Source organism: Sporisorium graminicola, chromosome SGRAM_3, assembly GCF_005498985.1.
Source record: "Sporisorium graminicola strain CBS 10092 chromosome SGRAM_3, whole genome shotgun sequence".
Lineage (NCBI taxonomy): Eukaryota > Fungi > Basidiomycota > Ustilaginomycetes > Ustilaginales > Ustilaginaceae > Sporisorium > Sporisorium graminicola.
Window position 1 is genome coordinate 636,979 of NC_043733.1, and position 22,245 is coordinate 659,223.

General features: G+C 57.1%; 5 protein-coding genes across 5 annotated transcripts; 2 read left to right on the plus strand and 3 right to left on the minus strand.

Moving 5' to 3' along the window:
- Positions 1 to 1,093: 1,093 nt before the first annotated feature.
- On the plus strand, positions 1,094 to 2,911 carry EX895_004455 (uncharacterized protein; the record flags this gene model as incomplete). Its single annotated transcript, XM_029885049.1, has 1 exon — positions 1,094 to 2,911. The coding sequence occupies one exon, from the start codon at positions 1,094 to 1,096 to the stop codon at positions 2,909 to 2,911; it is 1,818 nt and encodes a 605-aa protein (XP_029738799.1).
- A 4,663-nt stretch (positions 2,912 to 7,574) lies between these two features.
- On the minus strand, positions 7,575 to 9,475 carry EX895_004456 (uncharacterized protein; the record flags this gene model as incomplete). Its single annotated transcript, XM_029885050.1, has 2 exons — positions 7,575 to 7,591; positions 7,669 to 9,475. The coding sequence occupies 2 exons, from the start codon at positions 9,473 to 9,475 to the stop codon at positions 7,575 to 7,577; spliced, it is 1,824 nt and encodes a 607-aa protein (XP_029738800.1).
- A 1,168-nt stretch (positions 9,476 to 10,643) lies between these two features.
- On the minus strand, positions 10,644 to 13,148 carry EX895_004457 (uncharacterized protein; the record flags this gene model as incomplete). The annotated part of the gene is made up of 1 exon (XM_029885051.1): positions 10,644 to 13,148. One exon carries the CDS (start codon positions 13,146 to 13,148, stop codon positions 10,644 to 10,646), a length of 2,505 nt encoding a protein of 834 aa, XP_029738801.1.
- Positions 13,149 to 15,078: 1,930 nt separating this feature from the next.
- Positions 15,079 to 16,215, minus strand: EX895_004458 (uncharacterized protein; the record flags this gene model as incomplete). The annotated part of the gene is made up of 1 exon (XM_029885052.1): positions 15,079 to 16,215. One exon carries the CDS (start codon positions 16,213 to 16,215, stop codon positions 15,079 to 15,081), a length of 1,137 nt encoding a protein of 378 aa, XP_029738802.1.
- A 2,672-nt stretch (positions 16,216 to 18,887) lies between these two features.
- On the plus strand, positions 18,888 to 20,258 carry EX895_004459 (uncharacterized protein; the record flags this gene model as incomplete). The annotated part of the gene is made up of 1 exon (XM_029885053.1): positions 18,888 to 20,258. The coding sequence occupies one exon, from the start codon at positions 18,888 to 18,890 to the stop codon at positions 20,256 to 20,258; it is 1,371 nt and encodes a 456-aa protein (XP_029738803.1).
- Positions 20,259 to 22,245: the final 1,987 nt, after the last annotated feature.

Consider the following 22,245-nt stretch of genomic DNA (forward strand, 5'->3'; position numbering starts at 1 on the left):
CACGGCAGTTGATCAGAGAAAAACCTTTTTTTTCGGCCTCTGCCTCTGCTCGTGTCAAACTTAGACCTTTTCAGGGAAAATCCGCCCGCCCTAGTCCTTTCCCTTTTTTGAACTGTGACTGATGAAGTGACTGATTGCTTGATTGGCTGCTCGACCTTGCGTGACTTTTTCTTCTTCTTCGCCCTGCATTTCGACCTGCACCTGCACCTACGCTTTGCTGCTTCTGCTTCTGCGTACGTGCTGCTCCTCGTGCTTCTCCTTCTGCTTTCTGTTGCTGCTGCCACTGACAAGCAAGCAATCTGCAACCTGCGTGTCGCTTTCTCTCACTCCTCCTCCCTCCCTCATCCTGCTCTCTCTCTTTCCATCCTTTCATCGCCATCATCACCATCAAGACTGGAGGCGCAACTTGGCACGTCCATCTAACCTCGTGCTCTCCTTCTCTCGAGTCTCTTGGTCGCAACTTTCTTCTTCAAATCTGTCCATCCCCATCGTTAACGCGATTGAACAAGGTTGCTTCGCGCTCCTGAAAACATCTTCCCCCCTTCACCTTCATCGTCAAACCCCCTTCTTCGACTTCAAGCGTCTTTGCGCAATCTTGGACATTTCGACTTTGACCTGGCGTCTCCCCCATCCGGCCGTCTCTTTTCGACATCCTCTTCCACAGTGGCTTAGGTTTCTTGCGTATCCCTTGGATTCCTTCGTACGGCTCCAATTCGGTCTCTCTGCGCTTCTTCTTTTAGCTCCTTGTATTCGTGCAGACTCGGTCTTCCCAGTCTGTTCAGGAAAAGCATCTCTCGTATCCCGTATCGTTCGGACAAGCATCGACATCTCGGTACTCGTGTGCGCACATTTAGCTCTCCAAGCTCACAGCCACGCATCCTCGCATCTAATTGACAGCGGAAGCAACATCTTCGCCGCCCAGTCTTTTCCATCCCGCGCTACCTTGTGCAAACCTAGCGGTCCCCCATCTTGCTGTGCATTGTTTCCTTTTGGAGCTTTTTCACCTCCTTTTCGCTCTCTCCCTTCAACAAGAGCATCCTTTCGCTTCCTTTGTAGCTTTGCGTCACCTTTGTCCATTTGCACTCTTGGCATCATGTCTACAGCTTCCCCTCTCCACCACGGTCACGGCAATGGCAGCTATGCCAACTCGCCCGCTCCTACCGGCGTGACTGGCCGCGACGCTGGCGTCACGGCGGCTGCTGTCGCTGACTCGGCCGTCCGTTCCGGCTCGGTGCCTGCTTCGGCTTCCGGTAGCGCCCCAGGCTCCGCTTCCGGCTCCATGTACGGCGAAGGACACGCTCACCACCCTGCCCACCACCACCACTCGGGTCATCATGCTCACTCGCACGGAGCGCTTGCCAGCCCCGTCAACGGTGGACACAGCTCGAGCTGGTCGCCCTACGGCTATCCTTCGGCGCCCGTCTACGGCGGCAGCCCGAGCCCGTATGGCCACAACGCCTACTCGCAGTACGCTAGCGGGTATGGCTATACCAACGGTGCCGCTCACCACGTTGCCACGGCCCCTACCACCCCTGCTGCCAACGGCACTACCTACCATACCGGCGTCAATGGCATGATGATGCACCACGGACAGCACACTGGCTACGGATATGGCGGCCACCACCTCGGTTCGCACACACCTACCCACACGCATAGCCACTCGTCTGCCTACTTCATGAACGGGGACGGCTCTCACAGCCACCTTAATGGCTCCACGCACCTCTCGTCTCCCTCGTACGCCTCGGCCCCGCAATACTCGACCCAGCTGCCGCTCGCCGGACGACACCGTGTCACCACTACGCTCTGGGAGGATGAGGGCACGCTCTGCTTCCAGGTCGACGCCCGTGGTGTCTGTGTTGCTCGAAGGCACGACAACAACATGATCAACGGCACCAAGCTGCTCAACGTCTGCGGCATGTCGCGCGGCAAGCGAGACGGTATTCTCAAAAATGAAAAGGAGCGCATCGTTGTCAAGGTTGGCGCCATGCATCTCAAGGGTGTTTGGATCTCGTTTGCCCGTGCCAAGCAGCTGGCCGAGCAGAACGGCATCGCTGATGCACTCTACCCGCTCTTTGAGCCCAACATCCAGTCGTTCCTGTACCACCCGGACAACTACCCCAGAACTGCGGCCGTCATTGCTGCTGCTCAGGAGCGACAAGCGCAGCGTCAGCGCGCCCCTGGTATGCCCAGCCCGGGCGCCAACGGCACTTCGCAAGCACCTCCTCTCATGCGCGCCAACACTACTCCATCCAACGGCGACGCGTCGGGGTTTGGTAGCGGGCTGAGCAGCAGCACCAGCTGGGCTGGCTCTCACGACCAGGGCCACGCCTCTGCTCCCACCACCACTCAGCCCTCGCCCTCGTCTTTGCACAATGGTGCTGCCACGCAGATGCACATGAGCCTCTCTAACCACGGCACCTCTTCGCCCACCTATTCGCAACAGCAGCAGTACCCCATGACCGCCGCACAGCAGCTGGCTCGACCTCCTGCCGGCGACCGACGTCACTCGACACCCATCACGCTAAACAACGTTGCTCAGGCTGGCCACGCAGACAACGCATATGGCGCTGCCAACCTCGGTGCAGCCGCCAACGGAGGTCTTGTCAACGGAGCTCGCAAAGTCTCCGGCCTGAAGCGCTCCTGGAACGATGCCGAGGACTTCAACGGTTCCGCCACGGCCTCTCCGTCGGAACGCGACATGCAGCGAAGCGGCAGCGGTGGTTCCAACGGCTACAAGCTTGAGGGCGATGACTCGCACAGTCCCGACACGTCGGACGACCGTCTTGCCAAGAAGGCCAAGGGTCTGTCCCAGCGCGGAGGCGTTGCTGCCACTGCTACTACTGGCATGTCTTCGCTGTCGAGCAACATGCTCATGGGTGTCGGCAACGGCAACGGCATCCACCACGAGTAAAAAGCGAAAATAAAAAGCGAGTGTCTGGCTTTGCTTTCCATTCTCTCTCGGCATCCAAATTTGTTCTACACTCTCCGGCTCGTCGGCCCGCGCCCGTTTTGGAACTGTCCCTCGCCCCGTTTGCTGGTCCCTTATGAGACTGGCTCATCTTAGCATCTGCATTATGCTCTTTCGGAGCAACCCCTCTCACTCATTCCTCTCCTCCTTTTTCTAATCCTATTTACTGCTAATCACCTAACACACGCCACGAAGGTCGGCTGACCAATTCGCAGCCTTCATTCAACAACAACACTTTCTCTCATCAACAACAAAACAACGTCATCCATGGTCCTCCTTTCTTGTGAAATATAAACTGCGTTCGGTCTTACTCTTTGCTAGGAAACGTGTGGCTGTGATCGACGTGATACATGTGTTTCGCTGAAATGATAGGATCGTCTGAGCGAGTGCAGCTGGACGTGGGCTGTGAGAGGTGCGGGTCTGTTGCAGCGTCTGCACGTAGGAACGTCGCATCGTCGCACGATCACACTGTGATACCGCTTCAGAAGAACCCTCTCAACGTCACGCTGTCACACCCTCACGACGTTGTCACGCCGTCACATCGCCGCACAGTCACACACAGAGTCAAACATCAGAAGAAACGAGAACAAAGTGAAAGCTTTTTCCCGTCGAGGTTACAAGCAATCAGGTATCATTGTGAAAGGAGAGTAGCTCAAGCGTGGGGGATCATCGCTGCAACGACCTCCACAGAGCGCTTTGGCGGAAATGCCATTCTTCGTCGGGCACGGAAAAGACGTGGTCGAGCAGGCGCTGCGCCGTAGGTCGTTTGGCCGGATCGACCTCGAAGCAATTTTTCAAAAAGTGAGCTGCCTGTTTGCTCAGCTTGACATCGGCGGGGATGGGCGGAGCCTTGCGTTCGGCGCCGATCTTGAACATGGCTTGGACAGCTTCGTCGTCGGACCACGGACGTCGACCAGCAAACATTTCGAGCACGACGCATCCCAACGACCAGATGTCGATCTTGGCCGAGTAGCCCTTCTTGGACAGCGAGACGACTTCGGGGGCCATCCAGAAGATCGATCCTTGCAGCGACATGTTCTCGACGTTGCCGTAAATATCGTCGGATCGACGCACCGTACCGAAATCTGAGATCTTGCAGATACCTTCAAAGTCGACCAGGATATTGTCCGCTTTAAGATCGCGGTGCAGGATGCCCTTGCTGTGCAGGTACGCCAGACCTTCGAGAATCTGGTGCAGGAACGACTTGATCGTCGGCTCCTCAAACTTGCCATGCTTGCGCAGACAGCTCCCCACCGATCCGCCAGGAACATACTCGAGGAAAATGCTCAGGAACGTCGTCGTCTCTTCGAAGCCGAGGTACGACACAATGTGGGGATGATCGAGATCCTTGAGCGTCTCGATCTCAGACTTGAGCGCAGCCACGACTCCCTTCTGACGCGAGTCCTCGCGATCACTGGCCGTGCGTGGCAACTCGACCTGCTTGACTGCAATCATCTCTCCCGTGGTCGCATTCAGAGCCAGGTAGACTCGGCCATAAGTGCCCTTGCCAATCAAGTCACCTTTGACCCACTTGAACACGGGCTTTTGTGAAGACGTGTCCGACGACGGTGATTCTGCGGACATAGCCGATGGCGGTGTTGCAAGTTCTTGGCCGGGCGTCATCTCCACCACTTTGGTGCCCCACAGCTTGGTGCTGCGTCGTCGAACCAAGCCATTGCCCGTCTCTGCGCCTTGTGCCGCAGGTCGCTTCTCGAAACGGTCCAAGAACCGCTTGCGGTCCTGAGCAACGAGTCGGATCGACTTCTTGAGACGGCTGCGGTGGCTCACAGGCTGTTCTGGCCCAGGCGCTGTTACCGTAGGTGTGCTGGAAGCCACGCCGGCTGCAGTCTCCGACCTGGGACTGCTGACCATCGGACTCTCAGGAACAGCGGCCGTGTCGAGCAGAGGCTTGTCGAGGTCGTGCTTGGGGAAGAAGTCGTCGAGATTCTCGTACAACTGCTCGGGCGGTGGACGGAACGCCCAGTCGTCATCTCTACCAGCAAAGGAGTTACTGCGTGTGATACCTCCGCTCGTCAGGGCCGATGACAAGTGCGAAGAGCTGGGACGAGGTGAGTTGCCGCCACGAGACAAATTCGGCGTCACAAGCGTTGGACCGGCGGCTGGGTCGATGGTCAAACGCAACTCGGGCCGCTTGGGGCTGTTGGAGGCATTGAAACCGCCTTGCGCTGAAGCCTGCAGCAATGTGCCCTCGCCTGGTAACAGAGTGCCATGATCGTCAGACGACTGGTCGCCGTGGGCGTCCAGCCGCAAGGGCAGACGCGGTGCATGGACGTCCGAATCCAGCGGCTGCGCCCATGTTCCAGATTCGCTCTCGTCATCGTCAAAGGAGCCGAACGAGGCAAACGTGCCGTTTTCCTCGGGAGGCAGGCTGAGATCCGAAGCTCGTGGATGCTCCAGTGCATCTCTGGCTTGAGGTTGTGAAGGCTCTGGCGTGCTCTGCTCTGCTCTGACAGTGTCGCCATCGCCACCGCTGCTACCACTGATCGCGGTGCCGGACACGGTGCCATCCGCTTTCGGATCAAGCGAACGCCACAGCTTGGCCCATTCGCCTGCACGCAGAGTGTCCTCGTCCTCAGACCGACGAGCGCTTCCACCGACTGCGCTGTTGATACTCGCAGACGCTGGGTTGGAGGGATCCGTTGGCGTCGTGGCTGAAGAGTGTGGTAGCTTGGGCAGAGGTCGAACGTTTTCCAGCTCATCGTCGGCGAGGTCGCGACCTGTATCGGCATAGGACGGTCGATGCTCGGTGTTTGTAGCCTTGGCCGGTACGGGTTCGCTTTGTGAGCTCCTGGCCGAGGTAGGCGCACTGAACGACTCTTCGATCGAGGCGCGACTGTTGCGATCCTCGTTGGACGGCTGTCTGTGCTGAGAACTGCCTTGACTCGAGAACGACGACCCAGACGAGCGCTCGGACGCATTTGTTCGGACTGGAGGATCACGTCGATGGGATTCAACGTCAGCCGTAAGCACTGTAGACCCGGCTTGCTCGTGATGCGAGTGAGGACGAGGCTGTTGCTGCTGCTGCTGCATTGGCAGACGTCCTGCAGAAGAGTTCAAGGGCTGGGCTCTCACCTGCGCACCAGCATGGCCTGCGGGTGGAACCGGCTGCCTCTCGTGCGCGCTGCGCACTGGCTGCGGTTGCGTCGACGGGAAAGACTGCGGTCGCGGAGGGGCTGCGTGATGCGGATTTGGAACCGCAGACCCTTGATAGCTTGGCCGCTGATGCATCGGAGGAGCAGCTGGCGGTGTGTTGGAGTAGGCTTGCATGCTTGCGTATTGATTGGATTGCACGGGTTGACGCGGATCGCGAGGGCCATACGAAGGTCCAGGCGGGTGCGCGTGGCTTGTCTGATACGACTGGCCCGGTGATCCAGCGGACGTCTGATTGCGAATCACTTCATGAGTTCGCAACGTCTGTTGAACCGTCATGCCGGGCTCCAAGCGGCCAGCCTGCATCTGAAACTCCGAGACTTGGCGAGAGCTGGACGCGGGAAAGTACCGCGTGGTGAACGGATCCTCGCGCGTCCGGTAGGCAGAAGCGGCAACGTAGTTGGGCTGCCCGTAAGGCCGATACATAGGATGCTGATGCAGAGCGGGCTGCTCGTGGTACGAGTATGGTCGCGGCGTAAGCGAGCCCTGCATGGCGCTGGCATTCAAACGCGGATCGTGACCGTGATACGTGTTGAAATTGGGGCCAGAAGCAGTTGCTCGAGCTCCGAACTCGTTCACATATCCTGGGCCCATTGGTCGGGTCGTGGCTTGCCCATACGACTGGGTCTGGTATGCTGGCGGCCCTGCATAAGAGGCAGGAGCGCTATACTGGGGGCGCGCTACCACGTTGGAAGGTCGCGCTAGAATGGCATGTGCAGAGTGCGGAGGCTGTGCGTTGAAGCGAGGATCGACTGGTCCTTGGCCCACGTATGCGTTTTGAATCGGTGGCGATCGGATTTGAGGAGTACTCGACATCCGGACCGGGCCATGGGTCACCAGCTGCTGGCTGCTAGGTATCGCTGCTTGCGCACTTCGATTCCGCTGCAACATGCGCGGATCGAGACCGGACGTAGAGTCTACTGGGGGTCGAACGCTACTTTGTGCGTCAGAGCTGTACTGTCTGTGCGAAGAGCCGGTTTCACGAGCACCTGGGCCAGCAGGCGCTGCGGTGGAAGGCCTCATGATGGCCGGCGCCGGGTAGCGGCCGTCTCGATCCATGCCTGCTTGCTTGCGCACCTCGGCCTTCGTTGTCATGGTGGATGGCTCCGACGCAGGCTGGGCGGGACGATGCAGATCGTCCATACTTCGTGCGTTGTGCAACGTCAGACCAGATGTCTGTCCTAACGTCTGCTGCCGCGAAATGTCGCGCGCGCCTTCGTCGGAACGCTCTTGTCTGTGGCCGAATCCGTTGGAAGGAGCATGTAAGGACCGATTGACATGTGCGTCGGCATCAACTCGTGGTTTGTCATCATCGACGTGACTTGAACGGCGGCCACCGCTGCTCGACGAGCCTGGAGCTGATGGAACATTGACCGAGATTGAGCTAGACCGTTGAGTGAGAATCACTGAAGGCGAGCTTTCACTGGCCAGGCCACTATGTCTCGCCACAGACTCGTTTGCAGAACCGTCAGCGGAAGAGGCGATGGATCGGCGATCCTGGTAGAAACCTTGGGACGCTGAGCTTGAACCGGCATGGGTGGGAGAGCGCAAGTCATCGATCGGTGGGGCGCTTGGTAGTGCGCGCCTTGCCTGCGCTTTGGTCCGTGTCAAGCTGCTACCAGAGTTGCGGTTCGAGCCTTCGTGACTCGCATCCGCACCAAACAACTCGGGGTAGACCAAAGCATCACTCAACGAGCTCTTGGAAGACTGGCTCTCTGTTCGAAGGTGATGGCCGGCAGCCGAGCCGGTGCCAGAAGTTCTGCGAACGTCGTCGTTCATTGTCCTCTGCGTAACGATGACAGCGGTCGGCGGTGGCATCGCTCGCACCGTCGAGTTCGGTGGCGGCGCGGTCTGCTGCACCAAGAACTTGAGCGTGCCACGATCGTCACCCATTTGCAGGCATAGCACAAGCAGCGCGTCATCGCTGACAACGGGACCAGTGGCTTCCGATTGACCAATCTCGGTGCGGAAAAGCTGGAAGCTCGAATGGTCCGCTTCAAAGAGGTGAAGCTTGGCAAACATTCTCTCTTTGATGGCATCCGCGGAGTCCACGCCCGAGATATCGACGACAGAGAACCTCTCGTTGTCGTCGGTGACCTGAATTAGGACACGCTCAAACAAGCTCGATGTCCGGCGGTGCGACGCAACGGATCTGTGACCACTTGCAATGCGGGGCGAGCCGACGACCGGGCCTGCGGATTGTATTTGCGACGATTCCGGTGATTCGGGAGCCAGATACGGCAGCTCCTCCACTTCATCTTGCTGCGGTGCGTTCGCAAGTGCGTCATGGGAGGGTATGGACGTATACGCTGGTGCAGAGGGAAGCGGCTGCGGCGTGGGTATCGAAGCTGGCGGCTCTCCACTCGGAGTTGCGGGAGTACGGCATTCCGAGTCGGTGGTTGTGGATTGCGAAGGGGAGGCCTGCGAGATGAAAGAATCGGACGGCGAGGTACGAGCGGTATCGAAGGCATCCGCTGATTCGGGTGTCAGCCCGATCGGGGGCGAGGCTTGGCTGGCAGAGCGGCGCGGGTGCGATGCCAAGCTGGGCTGCTGCTCAGAGGTTGCTGTGCGCGTGTGATGGACCTTGCGACCGAAGCGCTCCCAGACGTTGCCAACGTGTTCAAAGACGCTGCTGGGTCTCCTGGGCTTGACCGAAGCCTCGCCGTCTTGAGTCCTTGAAGACGTAGAGATGGAGAGGTTGCCTGGAGACGAGGGGCGTAAAGATGCAAAGAAGCCGCCTCCGCTAGCAGCAGACCTGGTGGATAGGGTGGGCGACAAGGGTATGGCGGCAGTAGTAGCAGGTCCAGACGCAACGGCGGTGATGGAGGGCCTGCGGTTAGCCATCGCATCACGAGTGGGATCCGCGAGTTGAGAGGTTGGCTGGATACCATCGGGCAACGGAGGTGGGGTCTGAGCGTTGGCGAGGAGGGATGGTTCAGCTGGCGCGCCGGTGAAAGTGATGGTAGGGCTGGTGCCGGATGAGGAGCGATTGGGCGCTTGGAAGTAAAGCTTGGTAAAGTACGAAGGCGACACGGAACGTTCAGGGCTGGTAGTGTGGCCATGGTGCGACACTACGGATGCGCTGTCGGGTTGTTGCGGTTCTGCGGGCATCTGACCGCCTGGCGCAGAAGTCGAGGCGGCGGAGCTTGCGGACCTGAGCCTGGACATGGCGGGTGCAGCGCTGGCTGTGGAGCTACGAGGAGGATGTTGCTCGCTTGGCGACTTTGTATTGGCGTCCCAGTGAAGATAAGAGTCAGTACTGGAGTGCAGTTGCCAAGTGGGATCGTGCTGCGAGGTCTGGGGACCGGCAACGAACGAGTCTGGACGGTACGACATGCTGGTGGTGGACGAGTGGGATTTGACGCGTATCAGCAGATACACATCCGTCTCGCTTTGGAACGACCACAGCGCGCAGAAGTAACTCTACTCGGAGGATACCCTGATCAGGACGTTTCGCTGTTGTTCATCTGCTTTGCATGGCTTTCTGGGCACAGAGTCGAAGGGTGCCATTCGTAAACGAACGAGCGTTGATAGAAGATGCTGAGAGGTGGTGACGGCGCGCGCTTGGGCGAGGACAGCGATCCAGAGGCCTAGGTTGATGGTAGTGGAAACGAACGTTTTTGATGGCGCGCAAGCGAGGTGAGACGAAAGAAGATGATCGAGTGCATACGAGACGGCCTTTGATGGTGATGATGCTGGCTCCGCAAGGACTTAGCAGCAAGGATGTGGATTGGAGCTGCTCGAAGTGAGAAGGCAGCTGAAGCTGCACCGAGACGAAAGCCAGGCTTGATGATGCGACCAGGGGGGAGACGATAGAGCCCGAAAGGACGTGCAAGCCTGTCCGTATTTGGCCTCTGAAGAAAAGGATTACAAGTTTGTGCAAATGCGGGTGACACTGACGAGGGTCTTTAAGACGCTTGGAAGAAGCCAGCGAAAGCTGCCTGGATCAAGCCGTACCGACGACAAGGCAGAAAGAGAAATGTTGGACGAGGAGGAGCGGCGGTGGTGGTGGTGAAGTGCTCGACACGACGTCTCGAGTAAGCGAGCGAGTCCAAAATGGAGGTCTAGCGTGTGTGTGCGCGCGTGCGTGCTTTACCTCTGGGCGGGCAGCCTCTGCTACGCTTGCCAACTTTGCTACCCACATGCTGGAATGCTCACCTACAAAACCGCGTCCTCTCACCTCGACTCTCGTTGTCTCTCCCGCTTGGCAGTAAATATTTAATAATAATAAATTCCTGTAAATGGCTGTTGGCAGACTGCATGGCCCTCCGAGTGCAAGTTGCGTGTGCGCATTAGCCTCCAGGGTCTGTCTGCTCCTACGTTGCCACTTTTATCCCCTCCCCATCACTCTCATCCCCGTCAGAGCCAAAGACCTCCCTCATCGTAAACGTCTCTCGAACATCCTTGGTGTAAGGCAACATTGGTATCTCCATTTGATGTCCTAAGCTCAGCTATCTGATTGGGTATCTTGATCAAAACAAAACTATGGATCAGTAAGACAGCGTCATCGAAGACTGCGTAGCATGGTCATGCGTTTCTGAGAACGCAAGTCCAGCTGCTTCTGGCCTGCTTTGGCCAGTCGTCGAGCCATCTTCTCAGCGTGTCGTTCACATAGACGCTGGCCACCGACCACATAATAATCTGCCAGCTCTTCGGCGCATTTACTGCCATTTTTCGAGCTGTATTGGCAGCTGAAGCAGTGCGGGTGGAAGCGATCGCCCGTGTCGGTCTGTCGGCAGTCGCCCTCGATACCGCACTCGCACTCGCGGCAGAGGCTGCCGTTCAAGCGGTGATAGTGACGTGAGCAGTACGGTTGGTTGTTGAAGACGTAGAAGCTCCCATCGGTAAACGGTGCTTCGCACGCAGCGCACGAGAAGCAGCTTCGATGAAAGACACCTCGAAGCGCACCGTCCGATGACTTGACCGCGCCTTTCTCCACGATCAGGTTGCACTTGCGACACTTGGGCAGATACAGCTCCTTCCAATCCCGCGCACACAGCAGCTTGCCATCACGCTCCACAAATGGCGTCCGGCTCGAAGAGAGCGAGCAGTCGCAGATGCAGCATCGTTTCGCCGCCCGCTCCTTCTTCTTCCTCTCCCTCAATCGCATCGCCTGCAACTGCCGGGTGCGTTCCTTGTCGCGCAGACGCTCAAGCTCAAGCTCCAATGCCCGTTCTCGATCCGTCTTGGTTGCGTTTGTCGCCGACTTTGAACGTTGAGGTGCGCCTGGAACCGCCTCGCGTTCTTGCCCAAGCTCGCGCGACGCATCCGTCAACGTTTGCTGCATCGGCTCCGGGCTCGAGGTCAGACCCTTCATCATCTCCTCGATGCTGCTGAGATCGACCTTGCCACGATCACGAGCCTGCTTCGGGGACACCGAACCGGCTACAGTCTTGGCAGGCGATTTGTCGACACCATCCTCGATCCGTTCGTAGCTCGAGCTCGGCGTGATGCTGGTACTCAGCCCTGCTCGGGAGACCGGATGTTGACCTGATAAGCCCGTGCGCTCGGAAGCATCTGTGCTGCTCGACGAGACCGACGAAGACGAACCTGTCTTGGCATGCTGGCTTTCTAGGGCCGCCAGCGCATGAACGCGTGGCATGGTGGCCGGCACATCTGCAGCCGCCCTAGCAGAAGCAGACCTAGCAAGGTCGTCTTTCGGGACGCTGTGCTTGGACAGGCTTGTGGTTGTTGCTGCCCGAGGCATAGGCGAAGCCATCATGTCCTTCTTCTTCTTGGCTGCCCTTTGCTCCTCGATCATCTTACGACGCGCTGCTGCATCCGCTTGTGTGTCGCTCACCGAGCGCAGCATAGGGCCAGGCTGGGGTGGAGGTGAAGATCCTGAAAGAGTCTCGATGCTGTATGCTGTTGCTGTTGTCGGGTTGGATGCCTTGACGTGAGATACTTTGATCGCCGCTTGGGTGCCCACAATTCTGACGGCATGCGCCTTGGGAGTTTCGTCTTCGCCATCGTCCACTCGACCCTTGTCCACCCGCGTCACCGTGCCGAGAACAGCAGGGCTCAAAGGCCCAGAGTCGCTGATCAGCGTGTCGTATCTGTCGAAAAAGGGCGAGCGTGGTGTGGTGAGAGCTGGTGACGTTGCGCTCGAGGAGAGCGTGGAGCTGCTTGAAGAGGAAGGAACCTGGATCGTCAGCAGGGGCGGTCGAGAAGCGCTCAAGGGCTGGCACGAATGGTTGGCGAGCTCTTCGAAATCCAGCTTCACTCCGCAGTCGGCACATTTAGCCTTAGGAAGGTCGGGCTCCAGCACAGTGGCGCGCACAATAGTAAACGAGACATCGCTCGAAACGTCACCCATCGTCGCCGAGGCTGGAGACAAAGGCCGAGGCGCGGCGTCAAGCGTCGAGCTATCGGCAGGTTCTTCGTAGTCGTCGTCGTAGATAGTCGCTCGGTCTACCGGCGTGATTTGTGGCACCGCTGCTCTGCGGGTGGAAGGAGAGACTGCGGAAGAGGCCGAATACTCGTTTCGTGAATATTGGCTGTCGCCGCTGCGATCATATGCCAGACCCGCTGTTGACTCGGTCGTTGATGATTCGAGACTGTCGGATCGCCAGACGGTCCTCGAGTCTGCATCTGTGCGTGTTACAGCCGAAGCATGAGCATGTGACTGATTCTGTCCGTGTCGGTGAGAATGGTGTTGCTGCAGGCGATGATCGCGAAAGGAGGATCCACCTGCGTTTCCTCGATCGTGGGATGGGATGTTCGCAGGTAGAGCTGCTATCACTTTCGATGGACTCTGATGGTAGCCGTATTTGGTGCTTCTCGATGCCGACTGCCTACTAACGTCAGGGTCATGTGCGTTGTAGTCTTGACGGTATGAGTGGTGGTGTGTTGGCTGGTCGCGATGCTGGTACTGTTGGTCATCGTGTGCACGGTAGGACTGCTGATAGATGTCTTGCATGAATCTGCGAGCCCCAAAGCCAGCAACGTTGTCAGTGCCCATGGCACTGGCTTGAACAGTCACAGAACCATTCTGGTAGTGTTTGCTCATGATGCCGTCTGCTTGGCATGAGTCTGCTTGTCGTTGAAGAGCGTTCGTTAATGTGCGATCGATCCGCTTTCGACACGCAGGCTAGACGTGGAAGCGCGATTCTGCCAAGATTGGCAATGCGGGCGAGGGTGGTCGAAAGCAACAATGCTGCCGCACCCTAGGCTGACGATAAGGGGGTGGAACGAGCTGGAGCGCTCAGACCGCCATGTTCAAGCGCTATAAAAGACTCGAAATGCAGACTGGAGCGGCGAGCCGGTGCAAGAAGAGGATCCGAGCGCCGAGGTCTACGCAGCGATGTCTGCGATGAAGCTTGTTGACTGTGAAACAACTGATCGAAGCTCACCATTTAGATGAGGTTGAGGTGCAGGATAGAGACTGCCTGGATGAAACGTCCAGGAGGATGGACGGACGAAGTGGCGAAGACTGTCGATGTTGAGGGATACTAGAGCAATGAACAAGACCGCGACGGAATTCGTTGCGCCTGAACACGTCGTAAGAGACGAGATGGTGCTTCATGCAGCAGCGGCACGGCACAGATCTTGTGGTCACTTCAGGGTCTACGCTGCTGATGTACTTCGTGACCGTGAGCCAGCGAACCCGAAGTGGTGGTAAAGCCGTAGAGAGAAGCCGTAGATGCGGCGCTTGGACAAGGACGGAGTGGCAGAAGCAAGGCATAATGAGTTTCCGGCATTGATGCGCGTTCCTTTCCATTGCGCTCGCATGCGCACTAACACACACACACACACACACACACACACACACACACACACACACACACACACACACACACACACACACACACACGCACACGCATCGACGCTCGTGCATGGAGTTGCGAGGCCAAGAATACAGGGGTTTCCGGTGTGGGAGGGGGAGAGAGAGGGAGGTGCAGGAAAGGACAGCTCAGGAACGGAAAGCGGGCTGGAATGTCAACTTGTAGAAGAGGGGACAATGGGCAGCGCGGATGCAGCCCATGGAGCATCCACCTTGAAATCTGCAGAACCGAACATTGATGCAGGTGCCGGAAGCAAGGGGAATGTCCAGAGGCTTGTCACACGAGCCACCGTCCCCTGCCAACGGCCAATTCCCTGCCAAGCAAACAGCGGCCGCTCAGCCAGTCAGATAGGCAGCAGTGTGCGTGTGTGTGGCGTGGCGAATCGACTACGCGCTTCACCTGCATTAGAGCTGCCGACACTCCGACAGAGCTTCATTTGACGGCTCGGACAATGGCAGCAACTAGAGTGAAATTGCACATCCATTCTGCCATCCAGCCAGCAGACTGCTCTCCTCGTAGCTTGGCGGAGAGAAAAGCTCAAATTCCAAAAATTGGAACAAACAGCGCTCGCTGCTGTCAGTCCACTCCAAACAAATCGAGATCCCTCTCTTGGGTACTTCTCGTTTCGGCAGAATTCAGTTTGAGACTGCAAACATGGAAGGCCACAAACGTCTGTGAGACGAATGCTAGGACCATGTCGATTCAGGCTCACAGGCACGCCTGTTGCAGACTGACACCATGTTGTGACCAGACTTGACTGGGATGGATCGCATGGCAGCTTAGCGAGTGCATGCAGGGACCATTCTGGCTACTGCGCTAAACAGAGGCCCACTTCGACGTGAACGATATTGCCTCTGCTTGATTCAAAGCTAGCATGAAATAAAGCTCTTCAGCTCACTTGTAGTTACCGGCGTTTCATGTCAAGACGACCAACGCGTAAGGATGAACCCTCCGGCTGCCAAGCAAGTCACTCGGTGTCGGCTTTCAAATTCACAACTGCCTTATGCAACCGCCGCGTCGCAGTCTGCAGACTCGGCATATTTCGCCTGCAACGGGTCTAGAAGGTGGTCAAAAGAAGTGGATTGCAGACGTTTGCAGATACAGTAGATGACACGAAGCAACATCGGTCCCGATCTTGGCGACAAAAGTCTCCGCTCAAAGGTGTCCTCGACCCTCCTCTTCGAGTGCCTTGCGAACAGCGTCGATGACCTTGGCGTGGTGCTCCTTTTGGGATGCAACCACACCGCGGTTGTCGCGCAAAGTTCGTCCCACACCAAAGTTGAGGTCCTTGCCGCGGATGTCCGATACCTTACCGCCAGCCTCTTCAACCAGCAGAGATCCAGAAGCGTGGTCCCAGATCTTTTCCTGGTAGCTGCCGTCGCCAACGGGCAGACGCAGATAAACGTCGCCGTCCCCTCTTGAGATGCTGGCGTACTTGGCCTGGCTATCCATTCTCACCGAGGCAGCCGAAATGCCAAGCAATTCTGCAATCCTGGCGTTGGTGCCGTGTGAAGAGTGGCCCGCTTCGACCGACTCGCAGAACGAAGCCTCGGACAGCGAGCTGATCTGTCGCATCGAGATCCTCTTCTCTTCGCCGCCCTGGATGGGACGTTGGAAGGCGCCCTGTCCGCGCACAGCGATGAACAGTGTGCCGAGATCGCTGCGCTTCTCACCAGCGCCAAACTCACCCTCCTTGGGCTTTGCCGACGAGGCGTCGTGCGGCAAGTTGGGGCATCCCATGACACCCACCTGAACCACTCCGTCGACCATGAAGGCGAGGCACACGGCGTACTGGCCTCCACGCAGGAAGCCCTTGGTACCGTCGATGGGGTCGAGCGCCCAGCAACGACCCTTGGCGCCCCCCTCAGCGGTACCCCTGTCGATGGCGGCGAGAAGCTCTCGTTCAGTGAGCTCGCGTTCGCCCCATGCTTGCGTGTTAGCTTTCGACTCGGCCTCAGCTACAGCGGGGCACTCTTGTGCTGGGTTCTTGAGCGCTTCGTTGGCTAGAGCAAAAATCTGCTTGCGCAGCGACTCCGCTTCGGGCTTCTGCAAGTCCTTGGAGTCCTCCTCTCCGACGATAGGGTCCTCGTCAAAGTGGGACCCAAGGATGGCATTCACCACTGCCTGCGCCGAGTAGTCGCCGACGGTGACAGGTGACTTGTCCTTCTTGGTGACCGTGTCAGCAGTGACGAGGTTGCGGAAGACCTTGTCCGTGAGCGAGCATGCGCGCTCCACTGCCGAAATGGCAACTGATCGCTCCAGCGCGTACTGTGGAGATGAAGAGGAAGACATGCTGATGTGTCGAGAGTGTAAAGCCGGCTTGAGGGCAGCGAGTTGAAGCAGTCGAGGGATTCGTCCGGCGATGGAAGTCGCGATGAAGGACATGCACTAGCGAATGGAAATGTGTCTACCGAAAATTCTTCGAGTCGTGTCTGCAGTCTCTGTGATGCAGATGGATGACGGTGTTGGTGAAGATGCCAAGTCGACGTTGTTGCTCGTGTCGATGGTCAGTGGAAGAATCGATGTCAAAGCCAAATTCGCCTCGTCTGATTTGACGAGCTTCTTGTGACGAAGATCGGCCTTCAAATTTTTCGGCCCTTTCCCGAGACCACCTGGCACGGGCCGACTCGACATCTGAGGCAAAATGATACCATTGAATCGGGACTGCTTCCGAGAAAAGATCGCCGATCGTTACAATCGTGGCGATCACGGATCTCGTCGAATGCCAGGCCAAGCCTGTTTGCTTGTAGACGCTGCTTTCGGAAAGCGCGATGCAACAAGCCGCCGGACTCGGCCTTGTACGGGAATCAGCCCTTTATCGGTACGGTGCATCTCGGACATCGGCTACGGCATCTATGCGAAGCCAAACCACCACTCTCGGGCAACGTGCACGAATCACCTTGACCACGACACGGCGACAAAGTGACGCACTCGGCGTCTAATGGTGGTCCTGTGGACCACCCTTGGCTAAGCACATCGTCGTGTTATCAGGCCGCGTCAGCGGTGCCGAATGCACGGGGAAAGGGAGGGGATGAGCAATTGCATTCCGGTGACGGTGGAGGTCGGAGAATAGAAGTTGCCGCTTCGCAAAGATTGCCAGAGCCACGTTCTGACCAAAGTCCATGGCGTGACGGACGGACGGACGGCGACGTGGAAGCATGTTGTCTGTCATTCCGAGGCTGTGCTGTCAGGGTGGAGAATCAATGCGACGCGGAACGATTGGCTCCGAGCGCGTTGACGTGGAGGAGTCGCGGCGGGCGGAGTTAGAGAGCCTTGCCGTGCTGTGCCAGCAGCGGTCCAGACGGTGGGCCGTTGTCGTCGAGTCATTTGGTTGACCACGCCAGTTGTCGTCGAACCTGACTCGGTAAAGGTAAACATGGACAAGCGAGGAACGCGACACGAGCGCGCGTGCGCGCAAGCCAGGACGAAGTACAGGGGCTTGCCTTCGATAATCAGATAAGAATTCAATGGATGTCGCCGTCTTTGCTGAGGTGAGGTGAGGCAGGCTTCCGCGGGAGGCAGTATCAACAATCGGCATGACTTGCAGTAAGCCGACTGTGTGAGAACCAAACCCTCTTTCCACGGCCAAACACTGCCTTTCCAATCTACGGCTTCACATCGATGCGATAGAAGCTCGTTCATGCTACGGTAGAGCGATCCATTCTAGGTGTTGTGCTTGACACTGTGTCTACAGCTGTGCGCGTCTGAACTTGGAAAAGGAAGGCTGGCGATACGCGCGAACCGGGAGACGGCAGTCGGTATCGTAGTTCGAGTCACGGCTCTTGAGGTGGGTCGCGACTGCTTCTCCACACTCGGCTGCAGTGCTGTGAGGCTTCAGTTCCACGGACGTCAGTCGTGCGACTCGCGTTTATCGGGGTTGCCGGTCAATCTAGACCAAATAAATGCGAAAAAAAAAGACTTCCACAGCGAAGCGGATGGAAGGTCTTCGTCGCCTGTCATACGTGATTTTAAGAAAATGTTTATTTATTCTTTTGGCTTTTGTTCTCTGTGCTTTATCTCTCTGGCTCCACGGAGATGCACGATGCGTGGTATAGCCGATGTCAGGGTCGTGTCCTATTGACTCAGCCCTTTTTCCCTGTTGATTAACGGAGCAGCAACCACCACCACCACTTTGCATGCAAATCCCACCTCATCTCACCATTCTACGAATGACATGAGAAAGGCTTGGTGCCAATGATATGCCAATAGTGCAAGCAGAGCGGATTCAGTTCAAGTCTCACAAAGCTCAAAACGAATTCGAAACGTAAGAAAGTGAATTGATTCTTCGATTGACTGGCGAAATGGCTTTCAAACCGGAAAGACAAGGTTGATGACTAGGAATCGCTTCGGTCACAGTTGCACACGCGCGCGCGCAAGAATTTGCGTCGTTGCGTGATAGTGCTTCACCAGACCCTTGCTTTGCTCCCTTGTCTCCGGAATAGACCCTGGCGGATTCGTGTTTCATCGGGTCTCAAGTTGGGATTTTTCTCTTTTTTTATTTTTATTTAATTTGGCCACGGCACCTCCACTACGGAAGCTTCTACAGGCCGCGCTCTTGGTGTGCACTTGCCTCAGTGCGAAAAAAAATGGCACACTATCACGGAAATACCGCCGCCGCCGCCACCGAGGAGAGATATAGTTGGAGGGCCCACCGACCGAGTCGAGCGCCGTTCCTCTCTCTCTTTTTCTCTCCTCCTCTCCCTTTCTTTCTTACATCTACTCGTTCCACAGCCTCACACGATCTCTCCTTCACACCATCATCTCTCTATCAACTTGATAGCCACTAGCAACGTTCACCTTTCATCGTCATCACTATCACTCGCTCTTCACTCACACCACCATCTCCACATCGTTGTGACTACGCCTTGCGTGTCTCATCTTCACCTTTCAACTACTTTCAGCTCACTCTTCCTTCCGCCGTGTCTCCACCAGTCGACTCGTTGTCTGCCGATAACAGCACATCCATGTCCGCATTCACCGTTTCTCCTTTCGGTGTCACCTCCTTTGGCTCGCCACCCGCCATCGACAGCTACACCAAGTCGATCGACTCCGCCGCCACCAACAACACCCATCATCTCGGCGAGATTCAAAACTTCCTGCTTGGAAGTGACTGGTCAGCTCTCTCGTCGCTCAGCCCGCCCACCGCGGCGGTCAACGCCGTCATCGACAGCTCGACCTTTTCGTCTCGTACTGTGGCCGACGCTCCTCTATTTTCTTCCTCCGTCGAGACCGAGAAGCCCAACATGCAGACCACCCCCGCCGCCATCATTGCCGCCGTTTCTGAACCCAGCGAGCTTCCTGCCGCTGCTTCTGACACTGCCTTTGACACCGCCATGTCAGCTTCATCTCCCGTCGCCACCCCACCTGCGGCTGCTTATCCATCGCCGTTGACGCCCGTCCACCGACACTTGTTCGACGCTTGCTACAGCGACTCTGCGGGCTCGCCCGACTCGGACCGCGACTTTCTCGTATCCCCTTCCATGTTTGATGATGCCAGCTTCGAGTTTGAAGGCGATGCGCTCGCCAACACCTTTCCGCTGTTCACCGACCAGGCCTTTGAGGATCTCACCGACCCTCAGGTCGAAGAGTCTGTCAGTGCCACCGCCTCCGACCTCGAGAACGTCAAGCTCGATGCTGACCATGAGCCAGAGTCCGACGAGTCACAGCCGACCGAGCTCGACGTCGAGTCCAGCCAGTCTACTGTGATGTCCTTGCAGAGTCAGCAGAGTATGGTCAAGGTGGAGGAGCTAGACGATCACGAATCGTTCTCCACCCTTGCCGCTGCCTTCAAAACCGAGGATACCTCGGCCAAGCTCGAGCCTAAGCACGAGCAGGACCTGTGGTCTGAAGAAGAGCTCAAGCCCTACTTCAGCGATGACGACACAAAAGCTGCCCTGCTCAGCACGCTCGCCGACGCTTTCGGATACCACGTCTCCGAACCCATAAAGGAGTTTGCCAGCTCTCAAGAGGAACAACACGCTTCGCACATCGGCCCTGTTCGCCGAGATCGTCGTTCCGCGTCCAACAAGGTCGGTAACTCTCATTCCTCTGGTAGCCCCGCGCCCTTCATCGACCCCATCACCAAGGCCAAGCGCTGGCAGTGCGGCGAGTGTGGCAAGTTGTTCGACCGTGCTTATAATCTCAAGACCCACACGTACACGCACGAGGATCCTCTCACCCGTGCACGGCCCTTCATCTGCCCCGACGCCGACTGCCACAAGCAGTTTGCTCGCAAGCATGATATGCAGCGCCACTTCGAGAATGTACATCGTGGCGAATCAAGAAGAGCCAAGGGCGGCTTTCTGAGAAGGAGCCGCGCCGATGACCTGGGCTAGGCCGAGGCATCCGGCTCCTTTACTTATTTTGAATGAATCTCTCTGCAACAGTAAGTGCTTCCTAGCTCACATGCACCTTTGGGCTTGCATTGGCGCCACGTCATACTCTACCAAAGCTTTAGTGTTCCGGACAATTCCTAACCCTTCCTTCCCTCTCGTCTTACTTCGCCCTTCCCTAGCCACTCAAATTTGCACTCTCAGAACAGCTCGATGTCTTCGCATCCCGCCTGGCGCTCACCGCCACGCCGGTCGTCGATACGACTGTCGACTCTCTTACATGTCTCGAGCGGGCCACCGCTCCTTTCGCGCCCGGAAGAAGTATCTTTGTGAGCGGCGCTGAACGACGCGGTCGGCGTGCTGCGCGCTTAATGCGTACTCCAGCCACCCCTCTACCAACCGCAACACTTTCAGGTCGTTCTGACACTCACCCGATGCGGTGGGTGTCTGTTGTCGACGACCTGTTGGTGATGCATGCAACGCTACTGGAGCATATGCTGAACGCAATGCTTCTATCACGGTCACAGCCTTTCGACTTGCAAAGGAACGCTGCACATCGTTATCCCCGCCGAGCCTCCTCCTTGAAGACCCCTAGTGGCCGGGAGCTCTCGTGCGGGTGCGATCGTCTTCAGCATCTCCTCGTGTCCATCGGTCTATTAAGGGACGCAACCAAGCTTGAACGGCATCACTCTGCCTGAACTCGTCTTGCTTCTCCTGCACCATCTCAGTAGCGTTTGCTTGGCCCGCTCTTACATCTTCTGGCGTCTTTCCGAGGAGGACTTTCGACTTTCATTCTAGTGTTTGTTGTCACCCTCCTTGATCGCCGAGTCACACTTCTACGAGACTCTCATCCGGCTAGCATACCTTGTCCGAGTCTCTTGCTCTTTTCCCCCTTCTACTTTACACGTTTCCAGTTTCGCTCTTGCATGGTTTCTCGCTGTCCCCTCGCGCGGAAAGCAAAAAAAAAAAAGAGATGCCAGGATCTCGTTTCGTTAGAGATAACGTGGTCTACGAACAAACAAACACCTACAAAAAAGGACTCTCTCCCTCCGACACTGGCGTCCATCCTGGGATAGCCATCTGTCTGTCTGGTCCCTTCCCCGTCTCCCCCTGCTCTGTAGTGTTTCCATTCCAATCTCCTCACTTATGCTCTTCGCTGTCCTCACAATAGCTCAGATTTCGAATACCAGTCTCGATTCCGCCTCAGATCTACCCCTGCCTGCTCATGTGTGTGCGACCGATTGAACGGCCTGAGGAGGAGGAACTTAGCTGAATAGTGCTGTCGGAGTCACCCTAGCTTGATTGTGGTCGCGCCATGCAGGGCTGTCCACCACCACGTGGCACCGAGAAGGCATCTCCCGCCGGGCCGGTTCCGAGCAGCGCTGGTCATCTTGTGAACTTGACGCGGTGATAGTGCTTCCAAAGACGATGAGGAATCCTAGTCTAGGCTCGCTGACGCTGTCTCATCGTTCTTTCTTGGCGGCGGTGTTGGAGGGGTTTATTGACCGTGGGTGAGACGGTAAGATCTGAGACACAGCGTTGTTCTTCGGACGCGGACCGGCATACCCAGAGAAAGCCACGGAGAGGCGGATTTTCTTTTTGTCATCTCGCGCCGCTGAGGTGGGCGGCGGCGACGACGGGACAAGCCGAAAAGCTCGAAAATCTTTGTGACGTCGTCTTCTCGGATTTTTTCTCCTGTGGCCCTTGATTTTGACTTGACGTCTTTGATGCTCCCTCTCGATTCGACTTTCATCACCTTGACTTACGGATCGACCCTCTCGCCTCCCCGCAAATCGCTACTCAGCGCACCTCTGGAGCTTACATCTAGCAAGCGACGTGGGCTCGAGCGCGTTGAATCAAGGCTGGATAGCTGCAGAACGGATTGTCGAAGTCTCTGCTGCAACTTCTTATCTCGAGGGCCAACCATTCACGGCGCACAGACTGGACTGCAAGCGCAAAACTCTGACTGGACAAGGAGGAAAGCAAGTTT